The sequence below is a fragment of the Microcebus murinus genome, chromosome 2 (genome assembly GCF_040939455.1).
Source record: "Microcebus murinus isolate Inina chromosome 2, M.murinus_Inina_mat1.0, whole genome shotgun sequence".
In the NCBI taxonomy this organism is placed as follows: Eukaryota; Metazoa; Chordata; class Mammalia; order Primates; family Cheirogaleidae; genus Microcebus; species Microcebus murinus.
This window is the reverse complement of record NC_134105.1, coordinates 95321588-95339156: the sequence shown is the minus strand read 5'-3', so window position 1 is coordinate 95339156 and position 17569 is coordinate 95321588. Positions and strand designations below refer to the sequence as shown.

General features: G+C 33.9%; 1 protein-coding gene across 2 annotated transcripts in view; it reads right to left on the bottom strand.

Annotated features, from left to right (window-relative positions):
* Nucleotides 1-17569, bottom strand: part of MAN1A2 (mannosidase alpha class 1A member 2) — a 163468-nt gene that overhangs the window by 86210 nt on the left and 59689 nt on the right. For both annotated transcript variants that reach the window (XM_020284491.2, XM_076000012.1), the window contains exon 6: nucleotides 1632-1726. In XM_020284491.2, the coding sequence (XP_020140080.2) occupies nucleotides 1632-1726 (95 nt within the window). The remainder of the gene's footprint in view (nucleotides 1-1631; nucleotides 1727-17569) is intronic.

Genomic DNA, 17569 nt, shown 5'->3' with positions numbered 1-17569 from the left:
TTTGTGTAATTTTCAAATATAAGTTCTATCATAGAACCAGTACAGCACAGGTCGAAATATCAACAAAATGTTTGGGAAGGATGTGGCTAGTGAATGCACAGTATTTTGATGGTTTGAGAAGTTCTGTTCTGGTGATTTTAATTTTGAAAATGAGGCACACAGGCGACCTGAGACCAAGGTGGATAATGAGCTGACAGCTATAGTGGAAGTGAATCCATCTCAACGTATGCATGAATTAGCAGCAAGGTTTGACGTTACTATTCCAATATTGGACCATTTGAAACAAATTGGCAAGGTAAAGAAGTTGGATAGATGGGTTCTGCATGAATTAAACCAGCATCAGAAGAGAAATTGTCTTGAAGCTTGTCATTCTTTGCTGTTACGACATAAAGGCGAACCATTTCCACACTGTGTTTTTACATGTGATGAAAAATGGATTCTTTTTGATAATTGCAAGCATTTGGCACAATGGCTGGATAAAGATGAAGCGCCAAAAGACAGTCCAAAACCAAATATATATCAAAAAAAGCTAATGGTGTCTGCTTGGCCATTTTGTGGTCCAGTACTGGTATTATCCACTACAGGTTTACAGAGGATGTCTACTGCAACCAATTAGATGAATGATGAGGATGCTTGCAATTGTCTCATCGCAGACACAGGCCAATCCTCTTGCAAGATAATGCTCAACCACATGTTGCATAAACAATGCTGCTCAAACTACATAAGCTGGACAGGGAAACTCTTCTGTCATCCATTGTATTCACTAGACCTTGTACCAACTGACTACCACTTCTTCCAGGCTTTTGACCACTTCTTGCAAGGAAAAATATTCAATTCTCAACAAGCTGTGGAAAACATCTTTCGTGATTTCACTGCCATTCGCTCTTCAGGCTTCTTTGCTGCTGGCATAAACCAGTTACCGTTAAGGTGACAAAACTATGTTGATAGTTCAGACACATACTTTGATTAATTGTAATGCTTCTTGTTTGAGATACAATAAACTAAACTTTTGATTCAAAATGGAACATTTCATATTTAATGACCTAATATTTCATCTATTTCTAAGTAAAATCCAGTTTTTTCTGTTAGAATAAAACAAACTGCAAAGAATGATACTTCAGAGTTCACTCTGAATTTCTAAAGTACAGATACTCCAATAAAAACTCTTTAGTCAACATCATGAATTATGTCTTCCCTTATTATTATGAGACATCCAGCAACTGGAAGGCCTAATTTTTAAGCATATTGTTTTCCATTTTCACTTAGAAGTTATAAAAAGAGAGGGAAAGTACTTTGAATCCATTACAGCACTAAATGGAAATGAATAAGCAAATAAAAGAAATAAATGTTGTATAACGATACAGATGAGAAAGAGAAATCTAGACTTAAAGAAATAAGTAATAGAAATTGTAATGAAGTTAAGGCCGGTGACCAGTTTCAAAGTAAAGGACGTATTTTAAAAATCAGAAAATGTTTTAAAGAAACATGCTTCTGTGTAAATACAGAGAAAACCAATTTAAGTTTTAAAAAGTATAGTGAGAGCAAATCACTGGAAATTTCTAAGACTTAGTCAAAAAAGCAGTGAATTTAATTCTTCCAGAATAAGAATAACCACATAAAATAGAGTTTACCTTTTCAGATTCACCATTGCCCAGGGAATCCCAGTAGGTGTGTTAAAGGCAGGAAGGAGTTTCTCAGCCAATTGCACAGCTTTACTCTTGAATATCTGAAATAAAAACATGAATATTCATAAGTTATAGCTATCAATAGGATTTACTTATTGCTATCTCTCATTGTATGCATACCACAATGTACTGTGTACATAGAAGCATGGCGGGGCGGGTGAGGGGGAGCATCTCATTGGTATCACAGAGCATACAGCAATCAGACAATATGTTTACAAACTGGATACTGAGGAAAGCTAGCCAACATGCAAAGGCCTGAAACTACAATTAGTTGAAAAGAAAGGACATGGTCTTAGTGTTGATATTACCTGTATTTTCAGCTGGTAAAAAATCTAAGAGAAAACATTAGGCTATGGAATTTTTATCCAAAATATACAAGTTTAGTTCAAATATTAAAACAAAAGAAAAATGTAACCCAATTTGGATAAATGTCCTTGAATTACTGTATACATGCTATGTCTCAATATTTTCCTTCAAGGTTTAACAACATTATAAAAAGGAAAGGAAATATTTGAGTTCAAGTTCCAAGTTTACTTAGAGAGTTACAAATGTCTCACCTCTCAGTCCCAACTGCTTTTTTGGTATCTAAAACAAGAAAACTGCCTAAATATCAGTGGTTTCCAAACTTTTTAAATCATGCACTATCATCAAGATGTAGATAGCAAAATTTCTACTATTTTCTTAGCATATCCCAATAGATTGGTTTGTGTACTCTACTTTGGAGTTCACTGACTTAGAGACTCTAAACTGAGACTTGGTCACAATGTTCTATTAGGAAAAGTTGCACGCTCTCCAATATGCCTCAAGCCTACCCCTTCTCAAATGGATTCCAAATTGATTGGTTATTTAAAGTTCTACCTTTGATAAAATATTATTAGATTACTCTAATAATAATTAGTTGAAGGTTGAGAACAGATCAAAGTTTTGAGTTGAGATTACATTAAACAAAGCTTACCAACATTACAGGGGGTAGAAAATATTAGATAGGAATATGTGTAAGAAGATAAATATGGCATTAAGATGTTCCAAAGTTCTTTAAATGAGGCAAAAGCTACTTAGCAGAACTTTTATTTAGATATACTTATGCATCTGCAATTTATCATTTCCTTCAATTCCTCCCTCATTTAACATAAAAACCCCAAAGAAAAACATAACAATTTAAGGTAAATGTTTTAATAATTTACTCATATTCATCTCATTAATTCAGAAAAGCAAATGTAAAATCAGTTCCCTCTGCATTAATATTTACATGTTAGTAAAGACAAGTTACGTTACATAGTAAACACTATTGCTTCTGTTTACAATGAGGATAAAAGGGACCAAGTTTTTTATCTCAGAACTAATATTAATATTATATATATTTTTGTATCACATCTTTGCTACACATATAAAATATTAAAAATGGTAAAATAACCTACAAAATATAAATTTTTTTCTAAATAGAAAGCTTTCTCATTTTACTTCCAGCATTAACCAATAACATATTGTCTAATTTCTACTAACTACCTTGTATCATTAATAACAATTAACATACACAATAACTAGTTATAGCAAACAGGTCAAAAAGAACACCCTAACGTCACTGAGAAAAATCTTTTTATATAGTATACTTATCTTAATTTATCCACAAATATATAAACTCCTTAAATATACTATAGACTCAATATTTCCTATTTTCAGACATATTGTGGCAGACAACCGCAACAGCTAATTTAAAACAAATTAGTTTTTACTATGCAATGTAGGCAAATAATAAAAAATCCAGAAAGTATCAAAGTAAAAAATAAGTCTCTTTTCCAGTTCTGTTCCTCAATCACACAATTCCTTCTATAATACAACCCTCAGCTTTTTCAATATCTACTAAATATATTGCACTAAATCAGTTCCATGGTATGCATGGTTCCTAATCATCACATCAAATTCTCATTTCAAGCCCTCCCAGAAATAGAAATTCTGTTGCAGTTTATAGTCTCTGTTTTTAACACAGAATCATATATTCTATTCTGAACTTGCTTCTTTCATCTACTGTTGCACCTTAGAGATCTTTCCAAATCAGTTCACAAAGGGCTACCATCTTATTCTCTTTAGAGGCTGCAGAATTTCCTATTGTATGGACATAATATAATTTATTTAGTTAGTACCCTATTGATGGACATTTGTTTCCACACTATGTGGCTATATAAGGTAAATTCCAAAAGGGGAGTTGTTGTATCAATCAGTATATGCATTTGTAATTTTGATGAATTACTGACAATTTGTCCTCTACACATTTTGCTAATTTATACTCCTACCAGCAATTTACATGTGGCTGTTTCCCAGTATCTTAGTTAACAAAAAAGTTATCAAACTTTTGATTGCTACCAATCTGATATTTGAAAAATATACTCTATTGATACTTTTTTCATTTTTTTATTATGAATGTGGCAGATACTCAAAAACCATTCAAACCCTCTTTCAACATACTTTCATTTATTAGAGAATAGAAACCTACATATAACACTTCCCAGACACCACTCCAACTAAGGGTTTAGATATGACAAGGCACTGCTAAGTATAAATAAATATGAAATCTTTGGAAGGAAGAAGTGAGCGAGTGGATGCAGTGGTCACATGATGGAAAGCTGCTTGTCTTATAAAGCACTGTGATAGAGGTATCTTGTTTTTCTGTAGTATCTCTAACAGAAGTTCTAGTGACTGGTCCCTGGCTTTATAGACACCAACTGGGCAGTGAAGGCAATGGAGTTGGTACTGAATCACCTACATGGTATGCTTGGGCATTTCTCCTGGCTGCATGGTTCCACTTGTGTAACAAAAATACCTCATATCCTAGCCCTCCCAAAGATTCTGCTAGTCACTACCCTCTGATAATAAATCACTAGCTAAAATGGATGCTGTTTTCTACAACTAGGACCCTCGACTGATAAAATGATGAAAGTGAATTGATTATTCACACGTTTAAGAGTCTTAGTATTTAAATGAAGATTTTTAAAACATTTCATTTATTTATAAAAAATTTTCATGAATTCAGTGTCCATCAAATAAAATCTCAAAGTTATTTTTATCAGAAAAAAATACAGATAATGGAACTAGGACAAAACTGGTTTTAGGCTTAGAAGAATTAAGGAAGAAACTGACCCTAGGCTTAGAAGAATTAGGGAAGAAACTGAGGTCTGGAAGAAATGGAATTAAATATAATTGTAGCAAGATTATGAAGAGCTTTAAAGCATAAGTCATGAAACTTAAAGTAACACAATGGGTAACACAGAACCAATACAGATTCTTGAGGAGGGAAGGGATATTAGAATCTACATATGCTTTTAATTTTATTAGATTATCTAAATTATTAATACTAATACTTTTGCAACCTATTCTCAACCTAGCAGTCAATGTGACAATGTTAAATAGAAGTCAAGAGGTTAGAACTCTCAAATGGCTCCCTATCTCACACAGAGTAAAAGCCAGTCCTTAAAAGGGGGGCTTAATAAACCTTTACAAGAGATGAATCCCCATTACCTCTATGACTTCACCCCCCCTTTGTGCACTGTCCCTCACGCACTCTGCCAGCCTCTTTTGCTGTCCTTTGAGAATGCCAGTTATGTACTTCGCTGTGTTTTCATTTGCTGTTCCTTTTGACTAAATGTTCTTGCAAAGGATATCGTCTCTCTTACCTCCTTCAGGTCTTTACACAAATGTTACCTCTGCACAGACTTCCTGACCATCTTATTTGAAATTTAAAACTTCTTATCCCCCTTTGCTGCTTTATTTTTCTCCTTGGGACTTACTACTAATAGTGTATGTATAGTCATGTGTAATAATGACAGGGATATGTTCTGAGAAATGCATCATTAGGCCATTTCATCACTGTGTGATCACAGAGTGTAGTTTCACAAACCTACATGGTATAGCCTACTACACACCTAGGCTATATGGTATAGTCTATTGATTTTTAGGCTACAAAACTGTACAGTATGTTACTGAATACTGTAGGCAGTCATAAAGCAGTGGTATTTGTGTATTTACACATACCTAAACATAGAAAATACACAGTAAAAATACAGTATAAAAGATTTAAAAAATGGTATACCTGTATAGGGCACTTACCATGAATGGAGTTGCAGGACTGGAAGTTGCTCTGGGTAAGTCAGTGAGTGGTAAGTGAATGCGAAGGCCTAGGACATTACTGTAGACTTTATAAATACTGTACACATTTGGGCTATACTAAATTGATTTTTAGAAGATTTCTTAGCTTACTGTAATTTGGTTACTTTACGAACTTTTTTCTTTTTCACTCTTTTGTTATAACACATAGCTTAAAACACAAACACATTGTGCAGCTATACAAAAATATATTCTTTATATCCTTATTCTGTAAGCTATTTAAAATATTTTTTATTTTTAAATCTTTTTGTTAAAAACTAAGACACACACATATTAGCCTAGACCTACACAGGGTAAGATTCATCAAGATGTCACTAGATAACAGGAATTTTTCAGCTCCATTATAATCTTATGGAACCACCATCACATATGTGGTCCATTGTTGATTGAAACATTATTATGCAGCACATGACTGTGTATGTGTATACAAACACTCTTTCCCACATATCTATCATGTTTATTGACTACTTCCCCCAAAGTAAAACATAAGCCATAGAGGGACAGGAATTTGTTTTATTAATGTTATATTCTCAGTGCTTAAAAGAGAGCCTAGCATATAGTAGGTGTTCAACATGTATTGAATGAATTAATAAGAGAAAGGGTATAGAGATTTATAATAAACAAGTCTGTTATCTATCGCTTCTCTCTTCCACACCAACTCTACCTCCCTGAGATATGTGATGTTGACAAACAAGAGTTTTAAGGACTTTTTAATATGTTCTACAAATATGTTGGGATAATGATGATAATGACAAACACATATATTAATTCATTTAATTCTCACAACTATCCAGTGAGATATTATTGTATTATTGTAATCCCCATTTTACAGAGTAGGAAACTGAAGTTAAAACAGATAAAATATTTCCCAAGGTCATACAGCTAGTAAGCAGTTAGTCTGAATTTAAACCCAGGCAGTTCAACTCTAAAATCCATGCTCTTGACCACGTAACACACAATAATCCTACATCTTGCATTATCTAATCTTAATTTGCATAGCAAATAAATTCCTCAAAATATTTGATTGATTTATGTGTATACCTTTTTGTCCTGTATCTTATATCCTCCCTCTTGAATGACAGTTTGGCTAATATAAAATTCTGGGTTGGCAGCTATTTTATCTCAGTAATTTAAAAATATTGTCTAATGTCTTCTGGTATCTATTGCTGCTGAGAACTATGTTGTCAGCTATCATTCTTTTGTAGGCAATCAGCCCTTTCTCTTTGGTAGTTTTTAATAGTTCTTCATTATTCTTGATATTTTTTCAAATATTGCTTATTATTTACTCCATTAAACTCATCTGAGACTCATACTAAATATTCTTCAAAACCTCTCCGTCTATTTTCCATCTCACAATTCTTTTTCTTATTTTTCCTCTTTGACTCTCTATATTGCATTCTGGATGACTTTTTCAGTATCACCATGAGCAGGAGAATCCTTAAAGGCTAGACAGATGTTCTACAGGACCAAGTAAAGGTCCCTGCAAACGGAACAGTTAATATAGAGAGGTAGAAATACATTCGCACATATCTCCCACTCAAAATGAGCCTGCAAATAATAATTATAAAACTCATAATGAAATCTAAGATCTTATTCTACATATAAGCTAACAAGTCAGCCTGCCATAGTTTCATAAATGTTACAAGATTACTGGGTCAGCGATAAAAAGACTTTATTATTTATGGCAAGTAGAGCCAAAGCTTCAAGTTCATCTGCATTGATTGTACATGCCCTCCCTCCACCCTGATCCTACAGTGATGATGCACAAGGCCCAAGATGCCTGTAGACAGTGTGTTGCATTAGAGGAGAAGAACACTGAGCTTGGGAAATTTCTTTTACAGTAAGCAAAAACAAGCCTGTTTGTCCAGGGTAAGACATTACCTCATTCTAGAAGCACAACTCTGATCACCTGCATAAAGAGCAATTAAGGAGTTGCATTTTGGTACATCCAGCAAAAGAGTGCAGGGACACTCAGGCTCCATAGTGGATTGTTTTCCTAACCCTTCGTAGGAAAGAGCAACAACAGCAGTTCCTTCATGTAGCAGCGGCTGAATCCATTTTGCAGTTTTTCCAGTACTTGTAGAACCAGCTTCATCACCCTCAAACCTCACCCCAAAGACATCAGCGCCTGCACACCTCATCAGAGGTCTGAGTTTCAGCTCTGCATGCCCCTTCCTCTTAAAGTTTCTTAAGTTTTAGTAATTAAAACCTCTTCCCCATATTCCCTCAGCCCTGGCTGCTTCCTGTAAGAGCCACCTCCATGATACCTTTAGAGTACTTTTTTTTAGCATTTACCTAGTTAACAACTTTATGCCAAGTTTATAACTTGTTATATAAAATTTCCTCTCTTCAAATACTGGATGGTTTCTGTATCTCTGATAAATAAATAATGTGTATTTTGTTATTACCTATTATGAAATATGTCCTTGTTTTAAAAAACAAGAAAATGAAAAAGAAAAGAAAAAATGTTTAAATCGTAAAGTTTCTCTATCTTGAACCAAATACTGTTAATACTTTTATACATTTCCCTACCCTTTTTCTCTACACATACTTACAATCAAATGGCTGGATTTTTATTCTGTCTTTTGCTGTTAAGAATAACACAAGTAACATTTCCAACTTTTACAAAATTGTCTAATTTACCATATCTATTTCCTCTTCTTTCCATTCACTCCTCGACCTATTCAACATGGCTTCTGTTCCCTTCATTTCACTGAAATGAGGATTAGCCACACATTTGAGCTATAACATTTTCAGTCATTATAGACAGGTTCCTCCTTAAAGTCTCTTGTGTTCAATAATCCTACAATATCCTTGCTTCCTTCACTAGCTTATCCTTCTCTACCTAGCCTTTAATGTTATATTTATTGAAACTTGATTCTAGGCTCTATTCTCTTATCTTAAATTGTCTCCATGGGCAATTTCATATGTGTTTGATTTTCAATTATCAGCTACACTGCCACCAATACCAAATTTATATATCTAGTCAATACTTCTCCACTGAGCATCAGATCCATTACATCTTTCTACTATCTATTTTCATTTAAATACAACAAAGTCCTCTCAAATTTGAAATACCTAAAATGAACTTATGATCTTCCTCCCCTAATCCAGGATTCTTAAAATATTCACTATGTAGTAACTGTCCCACCATTAGTCCAGTAACAAAAACCAGAACCCTGGGAGATAGGATCAACTAATTCTGTCTCATTTCCCCTTCCAAAATATTACCCAATCCTTTTGAATTTATCTCCCAAATCCCTTGAAACCATTTATATCTCTCATCTCTGCAACCCCATATTAGTCTAAGTCTAAGTTTCTTGGCCAAAATGCCACAAACGCTAGCTGATTGAATAAATACAACACACATACACTCATATACACATGCACACCCCCAAGTTATAACTACTCGTCCTAACTTGCTTTTGTCACTTGATATATCAAGCATATTTTTCCTGATTAAAATATATCAGCTTAATTTTATAGTTGCACAGTATTCTATTTTTTTTATTTTTTTATATTTTTTATTTTTTATCTACTATTTTTTTATTTCTTTCTTGCTCCATTACCAGAAACATCATGGAAGAAGTATTCTATATTAATAAGTGTGTCAATTCACTCAGTCACTCCCTATGGATCAATACTCAGGTCTTTGTTCAAATATTTGCTACTACAAATACTACTGCAATGAAACATCCTTCTAAGTACATCTAAGTATACCCTTATGTATTCACTCTATTACTTCTAGATAACAGATTCCTAGAAGTGGGTTACTGGGTCAGAGTATTTTAAATTTTAAATGTTTATTTGTCATTGCCAAATTATTTTTCAAAAAGGTTGTATCATTTGTGTTCCATAGCTTTTCACTCATTTGTTAAAATTCAAACTATGCATTTAATTACATGCTATACATTAAAGTAGGTGCATTATTATATGTAAATTAACCTCAATAGGGCTTTTGAAAGTCTTTATCGGGCAGAGAATGCAGAAGGGTAAGAGACTATTTCCGATAAAAAATGATGGTACATTTTCATAAACATATGGGGAAATAAAATGATATGGTATAAATTAATAGTTTCACAGTAGTATGGTGTAATATGAGTGTGAAGTCTGGAGAATCTTAGGGAACAGTGAGTAGATCCCTCAGATGATCTCTTTTACAGCTTTTGACCTCTTTAGAAAGTACTCCCTCTACTTTTCATGGAAACTGTCATTCTATCTGTCTGACTATAGAAACCTCATTCCATCTTTTACCTTAAAGAAGCTGCAAATGCCAGATAATCACTTTTCCAAGTCTCCTCTGCAACTAAGATAGCAAACAATACAACCTTAGTTTTGCTACTCAGGGGTGTCCAAATTACGCTGAAAGGGGGAAGTTAGGGACAGAGCTGGTGATGAGTCCATTCACTGATTCAGCCAATGGTGATGTCAAGTTCATCTAGTTCCCAGAAATTTTTTTTTTTATAATTTATCCTTTTATCCCACCTCCTAAATAATCCTGTTACTTTTTAATTTAAAAATATTTTTAAATTTCAGTAAAATATAGACAATAATATAATCAACACCCACATATCTTCTACCCCAAATTAACATATTCATATTTAGTTCAGCTCTTTTGCTCTCCAAATAAAACATGCCTGATAAAAGTTGAAGTCCACTTTGTTCTTCCTAGAAGCAACACTATCATGACTTTAATGTGTAGCTTTCCAGTCCATACTTCTATTACGCAAATATACAGCCAAAGAAAGTACGTAATGTTTGTGCTTTGAAGCTTTTATGAAAAGTTCCCAGAAATTTTTAAGGACAGAATCCAGTGCTGGTGGGGCCACACGTCCAAACTGCAATGTATGTGCAGTGATGACTATAATGAATCAGTTCTGTAATGGTGTTCCTGGCTACACAAAGTTTAAAAAGGAAGGAAAAGAAGTAAAATTATCTTTGCAGCCTACATGATTGTATATCTTTAAAATCCTAAGGAATCTACCAAAAAAAAAAAAAAAAAGCCCCAGGCTATCCAAACTAATACAAGGTCTTTTCCTTGCTTATTACAATGCTAGGACCTTCAGTACAATGTTAAATGAAGTGAGAATGGAACTCCTTCCTTTATTACTGATCCCAAGTAAAAAAACATTTTACTATTTTACCATTAACATATGATTTTCTGTAGAGTTTTTGTAGGTATCAAAATGAAACATAATTACCTTCTAATACAGGTTGAGTATCCCTCATCTAAAATTCTTAGCACTAGAAGTGTTTTGAGTTTGGGATTTTTTTGAATTTTGGAATATTTGTATTATACTTATTTGTATTATAAGCATCCCTGGTCCAAAATCCAAAACACTCCAATGTGCATTTCCTTTGAGCATGTCTGGGCTAACTCTGGAGCATTTTGGATTTGGGGATTGGGGATATTCAACCTGTACTAGCTTGCTGAGAGATTTTAATCACTAATGGGTATTGCTGCATCTTGTCAAACACTTACTGAATTAATTGCAATGATTATATGATTTTTCTTCTTTGTTCTGTTAATCAATTAGATAAATTATATTAATTGCTTTTTCAAATGTTAAAGTAACTTTGCTTTCCTGTAATAAAACCAATTTTTCCATGATATATTACTGATTTTTATATTCTTACTGGCTATGCTTTAATAATAGTTTGTTCAGGATTTTTGCTAAATGTGTTTACAAGGTACACTAATCTGTAATTTTCTTTTTGTACTGTCTTCTTTTCAGGTTGTGATCTTAGTGTTATGCTGACCTCAGAAGAAATGGAAAGTATTTCTTCTGTTTACATAAAGAGTTTGTGGAAGACTGATAGTATTCCTTCCTTATTTGATAGAATTCACCAAAAAAAACATTTAACTTGGAGTTAATTTTGTGACACAAGTTTTTATTATGAATTCAATTAATACTACAAATGGTACTGTTCATACTTTTTATTTTATTGTGAGTTTTGGTAAGATTATTTTTCAGAGAATTGGTCTATTTGGTCTAAGTTGTTGAATTTGTTTGCAAATATTTGCTCATAATATTCCATTATTATGCTTCTAATGTCGTGTAATCTGCAATAATAGCCTCATAATGGTAATATCATTTTCTCTTAATATTGATAATCTGTCTTCCCTTTCTTCTTTCATGATCAATTTAGCTAAAAGCATTTATCAATTTTGTTGATATTTTCAAAGAACCGACTTTGTAGTATTTTCAATTTCCCTTGCAATTGCTTAATATGTCTTTTATTTAGAAGTGTGCTGTTAAATCTTCAAATATTCAAAGTTCTTCTTGATGTCTATTATTGATTTATAATTTAATTCCATTGTGGTCAAAGAACGTACTCTGTATTATTTCTGTTTAAAACTGAATAAAACTTATTTTATGGTCCAGCATATGGCTTATCTTTGGAAGCATATCATGTGTACTTGAAAAGAATGTATATCCTTAGCCGGGCGCGGTGGCTCACGCCTGTAATCCTAGCACTCTGGGAGGCTGAGGCGGGCGGATTGCTCGAGGTCAGGAGTTCGAAACCAGCCTGAGCAAGAGCGAGACCCCGTCTCTACTATAAATAGAAAGAAATTAATTGGCCAACTAATATATATATAAAATTACCCAGGCATGGTGGTGCATGCCTGTAGTCCCAGCTACTCGGGAGGCTGAGGCAGCAGGATTGCTTGAGCCCAGGAGTTTGAGGTTGCTGTGAGCTAGGCTAACGCCACGGCACTCACTCTAGCCTGGGCAACAAAGCGAGACTCTGTCTCAAAAAAAAAAAAAAAAAAAAAAAAGAATGTATATCCTTTAGTTGATCATTAATAGAGTATTCTGTTAATATCAATCCATTTAAGATAGTTGATAGTGTCATTCACGACTTCTACATGAGTACTGATTTTTGTCTACTTATTCTGTTAATTTACTAAGAGAGCAATGTTGAAGGATCCAACAATCTTTGAATTGCCTTTTTAATTCAAAATTTTAAAAAAGGATCTCCTTTCAATTCTGTCCATTTTTGATTCAGACATTTCAAAACTCTGTTATTGGTTGGGTACACATTTATGTTTATGTTTTAATATTATGACTGTATGTCTTCCTAATGAATTGATCTTATCATTACGAAATGTCCCTCTTATCTCTGGTAATGTTTTTATCCTTAAGTCTACTTTATCTGATATTAATGTAGTCATTCCAGCCTTTCCATGCTTACAGTTTACATATTACGTATCTTTTATTCCATCTATTTACTTTCAACCTCTCTATATAATGTGTATCTCTTAGTGCAGGTGTCCTCAAACTTTTTAAACAGGGGGCCAGTTCACTGTCCCTCAGACCGTTGGAGAGTGTGCACTGTGGGCCCGGGACGAGTTGGCTGCTAAGCAGGACAGGCAGCAGAGGGCAAAAACACCCAGAGGACTGGATAAATGTGCTAGGCGGTCCGCATGTGACCCACAGGCCGTAATTTGAGGACGCCTGTCTTAGTGCACAGTTAGGTCTTCCTTTTTATGCTCATTTTCACTGTTTTTGCCTTTGACTTAGAATGTTTAGTCCCATTAAAATTTAATGATATTGGCCAGGTGCAGTGGTTCACCCCTATAGTCCCAGCACTTACAGTGAGGCGAGAGGATTGCTTGAGGCTAGGAGTTGGAGTCCAGCCTGAGAAAGAGCGAGATCCTATCTCAACAAAATAAAGAAAACGTTAGTTGGGCGTGGTGGCCTGTGCTGTAGTTCCAGCTACTTTAGGAAACTAAGGCAAGAGGATCACTCAAGCCTAGGAGTTTGAAGTTGCAGTGAGCTACGCGATGAGGCCACTGCAGTCTAGCCTGGTTGACAGAACAACAAAAAAAAACAACAAATGTAATGATATTATTGTATATATATATGATATTTTTTGTTTTGTCACCTTTGTTGTTTTTTGTTGGTGATGTTGTTCCTCTATTCCTTCCTGTTTTTTATTTCATTTAAATAGTCTAAAATTCCAAGTTATTGGTGGTTATGGCCACTATTTCTTAAAAATATTTTTTCTATTTGCTCTCTCCATTTGGGACTATAATTAAATACATGTTAAATTTTTAAAATACTGTCCCATAAGTTTCTGAGCTCTATTCATATTTGTCTAAATATTTTATTCTCTTTTCTTCACAATGGATAATTTAGTTAATTTTCAAGTTTACTAACTCTTGCTACTTCCAATGACAGTAATCGACACAATGAATTTTTTATTATAGACACTATATTTTTCTTTTGGGAGGGAGGCTCCCCTATCTATGACTCCTATGTATTTTTCATTCTAGAATTTCCATATTGTTTTTTTCATAGATTTCATTTCTGCTAAGATTTTTATTTACTAGGTCATTTCAGAAATAATTCCCTTTATGTCACTGGACATAGTTATAATAGCTTTGAAATCCTTGTAAACTAATTCTAATATCTGAGCTAGCTCAGAACAGGTCACCAATTGATTACTTTTTTTAAATGTATGGATCACATTTTTCCTGTTTTTTCCTACACTGAGTATTTTGAATTGTATCCTGGTCACTGTGATTGGTATGTTTGAACCTGCTGATTCTGTTATATTCTCTGAAGGGTGCTCGTTTTTGTATTAAAAAGTACTTACCTTGGCTAAACTCAAAATCCAACTCTGGCTCCCCCTTTATTAGGCAGCGGCTGGAATGGCTTCTCAGTACCTTTAGGGACAGCTAGATTGCTTGGTGTTTGCCCCACTTATGCATAGTTCAAGACTCAGCCAGAGAAATGGGCAGAGTTATACGCAGAATTGAGGGCTTCTCCTCTGTAGCTCCCCCTTGTCCTAGATTTTACTCCTAAATTTCTACCTCCTCTGGTAGTTCCAAACTCGTCATCTGATTCATCAAATCAATAATCTATAAAGATAAGCATCAACCATGAATTGTAATTTATTAGCATTGTGACTTTCAATGTACATGAATATACATTTAAGAGGAAAATGTTGGAAAATGTACTTAAAAATATTTCTGTATCAGCAAAGCTTAGTGGAATGTTTTGCCTAGGATTAATGCAATAAGCATAATAATGTCTGATATTTAAACTAGGAAAAAATAATACTCTAACAAGTTTTTTTTATTATTATTACTTATAACTTTACTTAAACAACTTTAAGTTTAATAAGGCTTCTCTATTTGTCTTATGCAATAGCCCTGAAGTTATTTAGGAAGTTCTTACCTATAGGCAATAGAATACATTTGTGTTTTTGTTAAAAAAAAAAAAAAAAAGAAGAAGAATTTGCTCCTTTATTTTGATTTCATTATCTGCGAATATGTATTAAGCTCTACATTATCATTTCTCTATTTTATCTGACAGTTCTCAGATGCTGTTATCCACGTAAATTATACTACAATCTTACTCAGGAAGAAATGCCACTTTAATAACCATTAAAAAAATGAAAAGAGACAATCTTGAAAAGAAATGCCACATATTTGAGGATAGCATCAAGTAAACATAATAAATCATCAAGATTTTTTACCTTGTGAATATTTAATATAAATAGCCTTTTTCTGAGAAAATAAAATGATAAGAGCTCACATTTATGGTATTAATAAATCAAAAGGAGATAGGAATATTTTGTCAGGATGGCATATAAACCTCACATGGTTCCCTATACCCAAATAGCAGAATGCATGTAAAATGTTCTTTATTCTATTACATACTAACTTAATACAACAAAGGCTACTTTGTCATATTATAAATTATAGTTAATTTTCTGGCATATATGAAATAGAACAGTTTGTTGTAAATCCAGTATCAGAAAAATGTTATATTCTAATTATTTTTCTGTGTTTTATTTATTTTTTTAGCACATGTGAGGGATTCACCATTAGATTAAAAAAAAATAGGTATGGATCAGAGCTTTTGAAATAAAATGATCATGTAGAAAAGTAAATTGGTCAGTAAAATTCTATTATATAAGGAAGTCAGAAAAGGAAATCATGTTCTCTTTACTTTTTAGTAAAATAGACTATATATTTTAAAATAAGTAAAAGGATTTTTTACCTGTTAACAAATGTAGAATATTTACCATGTAGGAAAGGCAAAGGAGGAAGAAAAGTAATGTAATACCTACTGATTCAGGCATTATGTTAGGCACTTTCACACAATTTAATCCTAACAACTCTTAAGTGAATTTTCTCACATTTCCATAGATGAAGAAAATTTATACAAGGTAAAGAACTTCCTGAATATCATTATAAAGGAGGGGTAGAGACACAGAGTAGGGAATCAGACCTCAAACTCCAAAGAATATGTAATTCTCTTCACCTCAAAATGTTCCTTCTTGAATTCTGAGGCACAAAAAAATTGCAAAAATAGAAATACTTGGTAACATCGTGCAGTTTTTCAGCATTTTGGTTTTAGCTGTGACAACTGCATCCAAAATTTCAACATTGTATTTCAACCTTCAGCTAGGAAGCCTCATGCAAAACAGCCAAGGCTATAGCTTCTCTTTCATAAGCTGCTCATAATTTTGGATCACATAGCTATTGTTATGAAAATTCATCAAGTACATGCAAAAACTTTAGTACTTCCTCAACATAGTCAGATAAGCAGAAAAGTAAAAAAATAAAAAAAAAAGGAAAAAGAAATGCTTTTCTTTCTCAGGAGACATTTTATAATCTCCAACCTAAAAAAAATCTCAAAGACATTAACATAGTTCTATTTTCTTCTTCCCATCGTTGTTTAATATTTCTCTCCAGAAACTCCTGAGGTCAGGCACCTATGCCCAAAAGGTGTGTCTAGGGGAGTAGCAATGTCCTGCAAAGGGACTGGGACCAACACGAGGAAAGTGGGGCCAGCCACAAAAAGGAGAGTGAAATCCCAGGAAGGTCCACGTGAGGAAGAGACAGCAGGCAGCCTAGCAAGGTCAGGAAAGTGCTTTCATACAGCAGGACTCAGCAAATAGGTAAATATATTAGGAATAATAGGAGGCAGGCTCTACTTATCAGAAAAGAGAGTTGGAAAAATGAAAAGGCAGAAAGCTAGAATAAACCTTATGGTGCTGAGTTAGAATTATAGCTACTGGCATGAATTCATGGCTTTCTGTATAAACAGACCGAAATAGAAAAAAATGTATGGATATAAAGGATAGGAAGCATGGAGTAACAGGTAATAGCAGTCTCTGGCTGAGGGAGAGGCAAGGATGTAATAAAGAAAAACCCCTTCTGAAGAAAAGAAATACAGGGAGTAACTAAAGTAAATGGTAGAGCAGGACCATTAAGAAAAACTTTCCTGCAAACCAGGCCCACTCTAATTACAAGGTAATGTTAGAGTAATCTGAAGCCTCTGAAAACAATTTTGGCAATGAAAAACTCAATCCAGCTCAACTCCTGACTAAAGCGACTTAACCCCCAACACTAACAGTAGAGGAATGCCATTTCAGATAAAATATTATTCACCTCACTCTTTACTGTTCTAATGATACCTAGCATTCGATCAAACATTATGAAATACATAAGAAAGAAAAACTATCCACTGTCTAGAAACAAAGAAAGTGACAAAACCAGACTCAAAAAGGTTGAAACAAGGCCGGGCGCAGTGGCTCACGCCTGTAATCCTAGCTCTTGGGAGGCCGAGGTGGGCGGATTGCTCAAGGTCAGGAGTTCAAAACCAGCCTGAGCAAGAGCGAGACCCTGTCTCTACTATAAATAGAAAGAAATTAATTGGCCAACTGATATATATATAAAAAATTAGCCGGGCATGGTGGCTCAT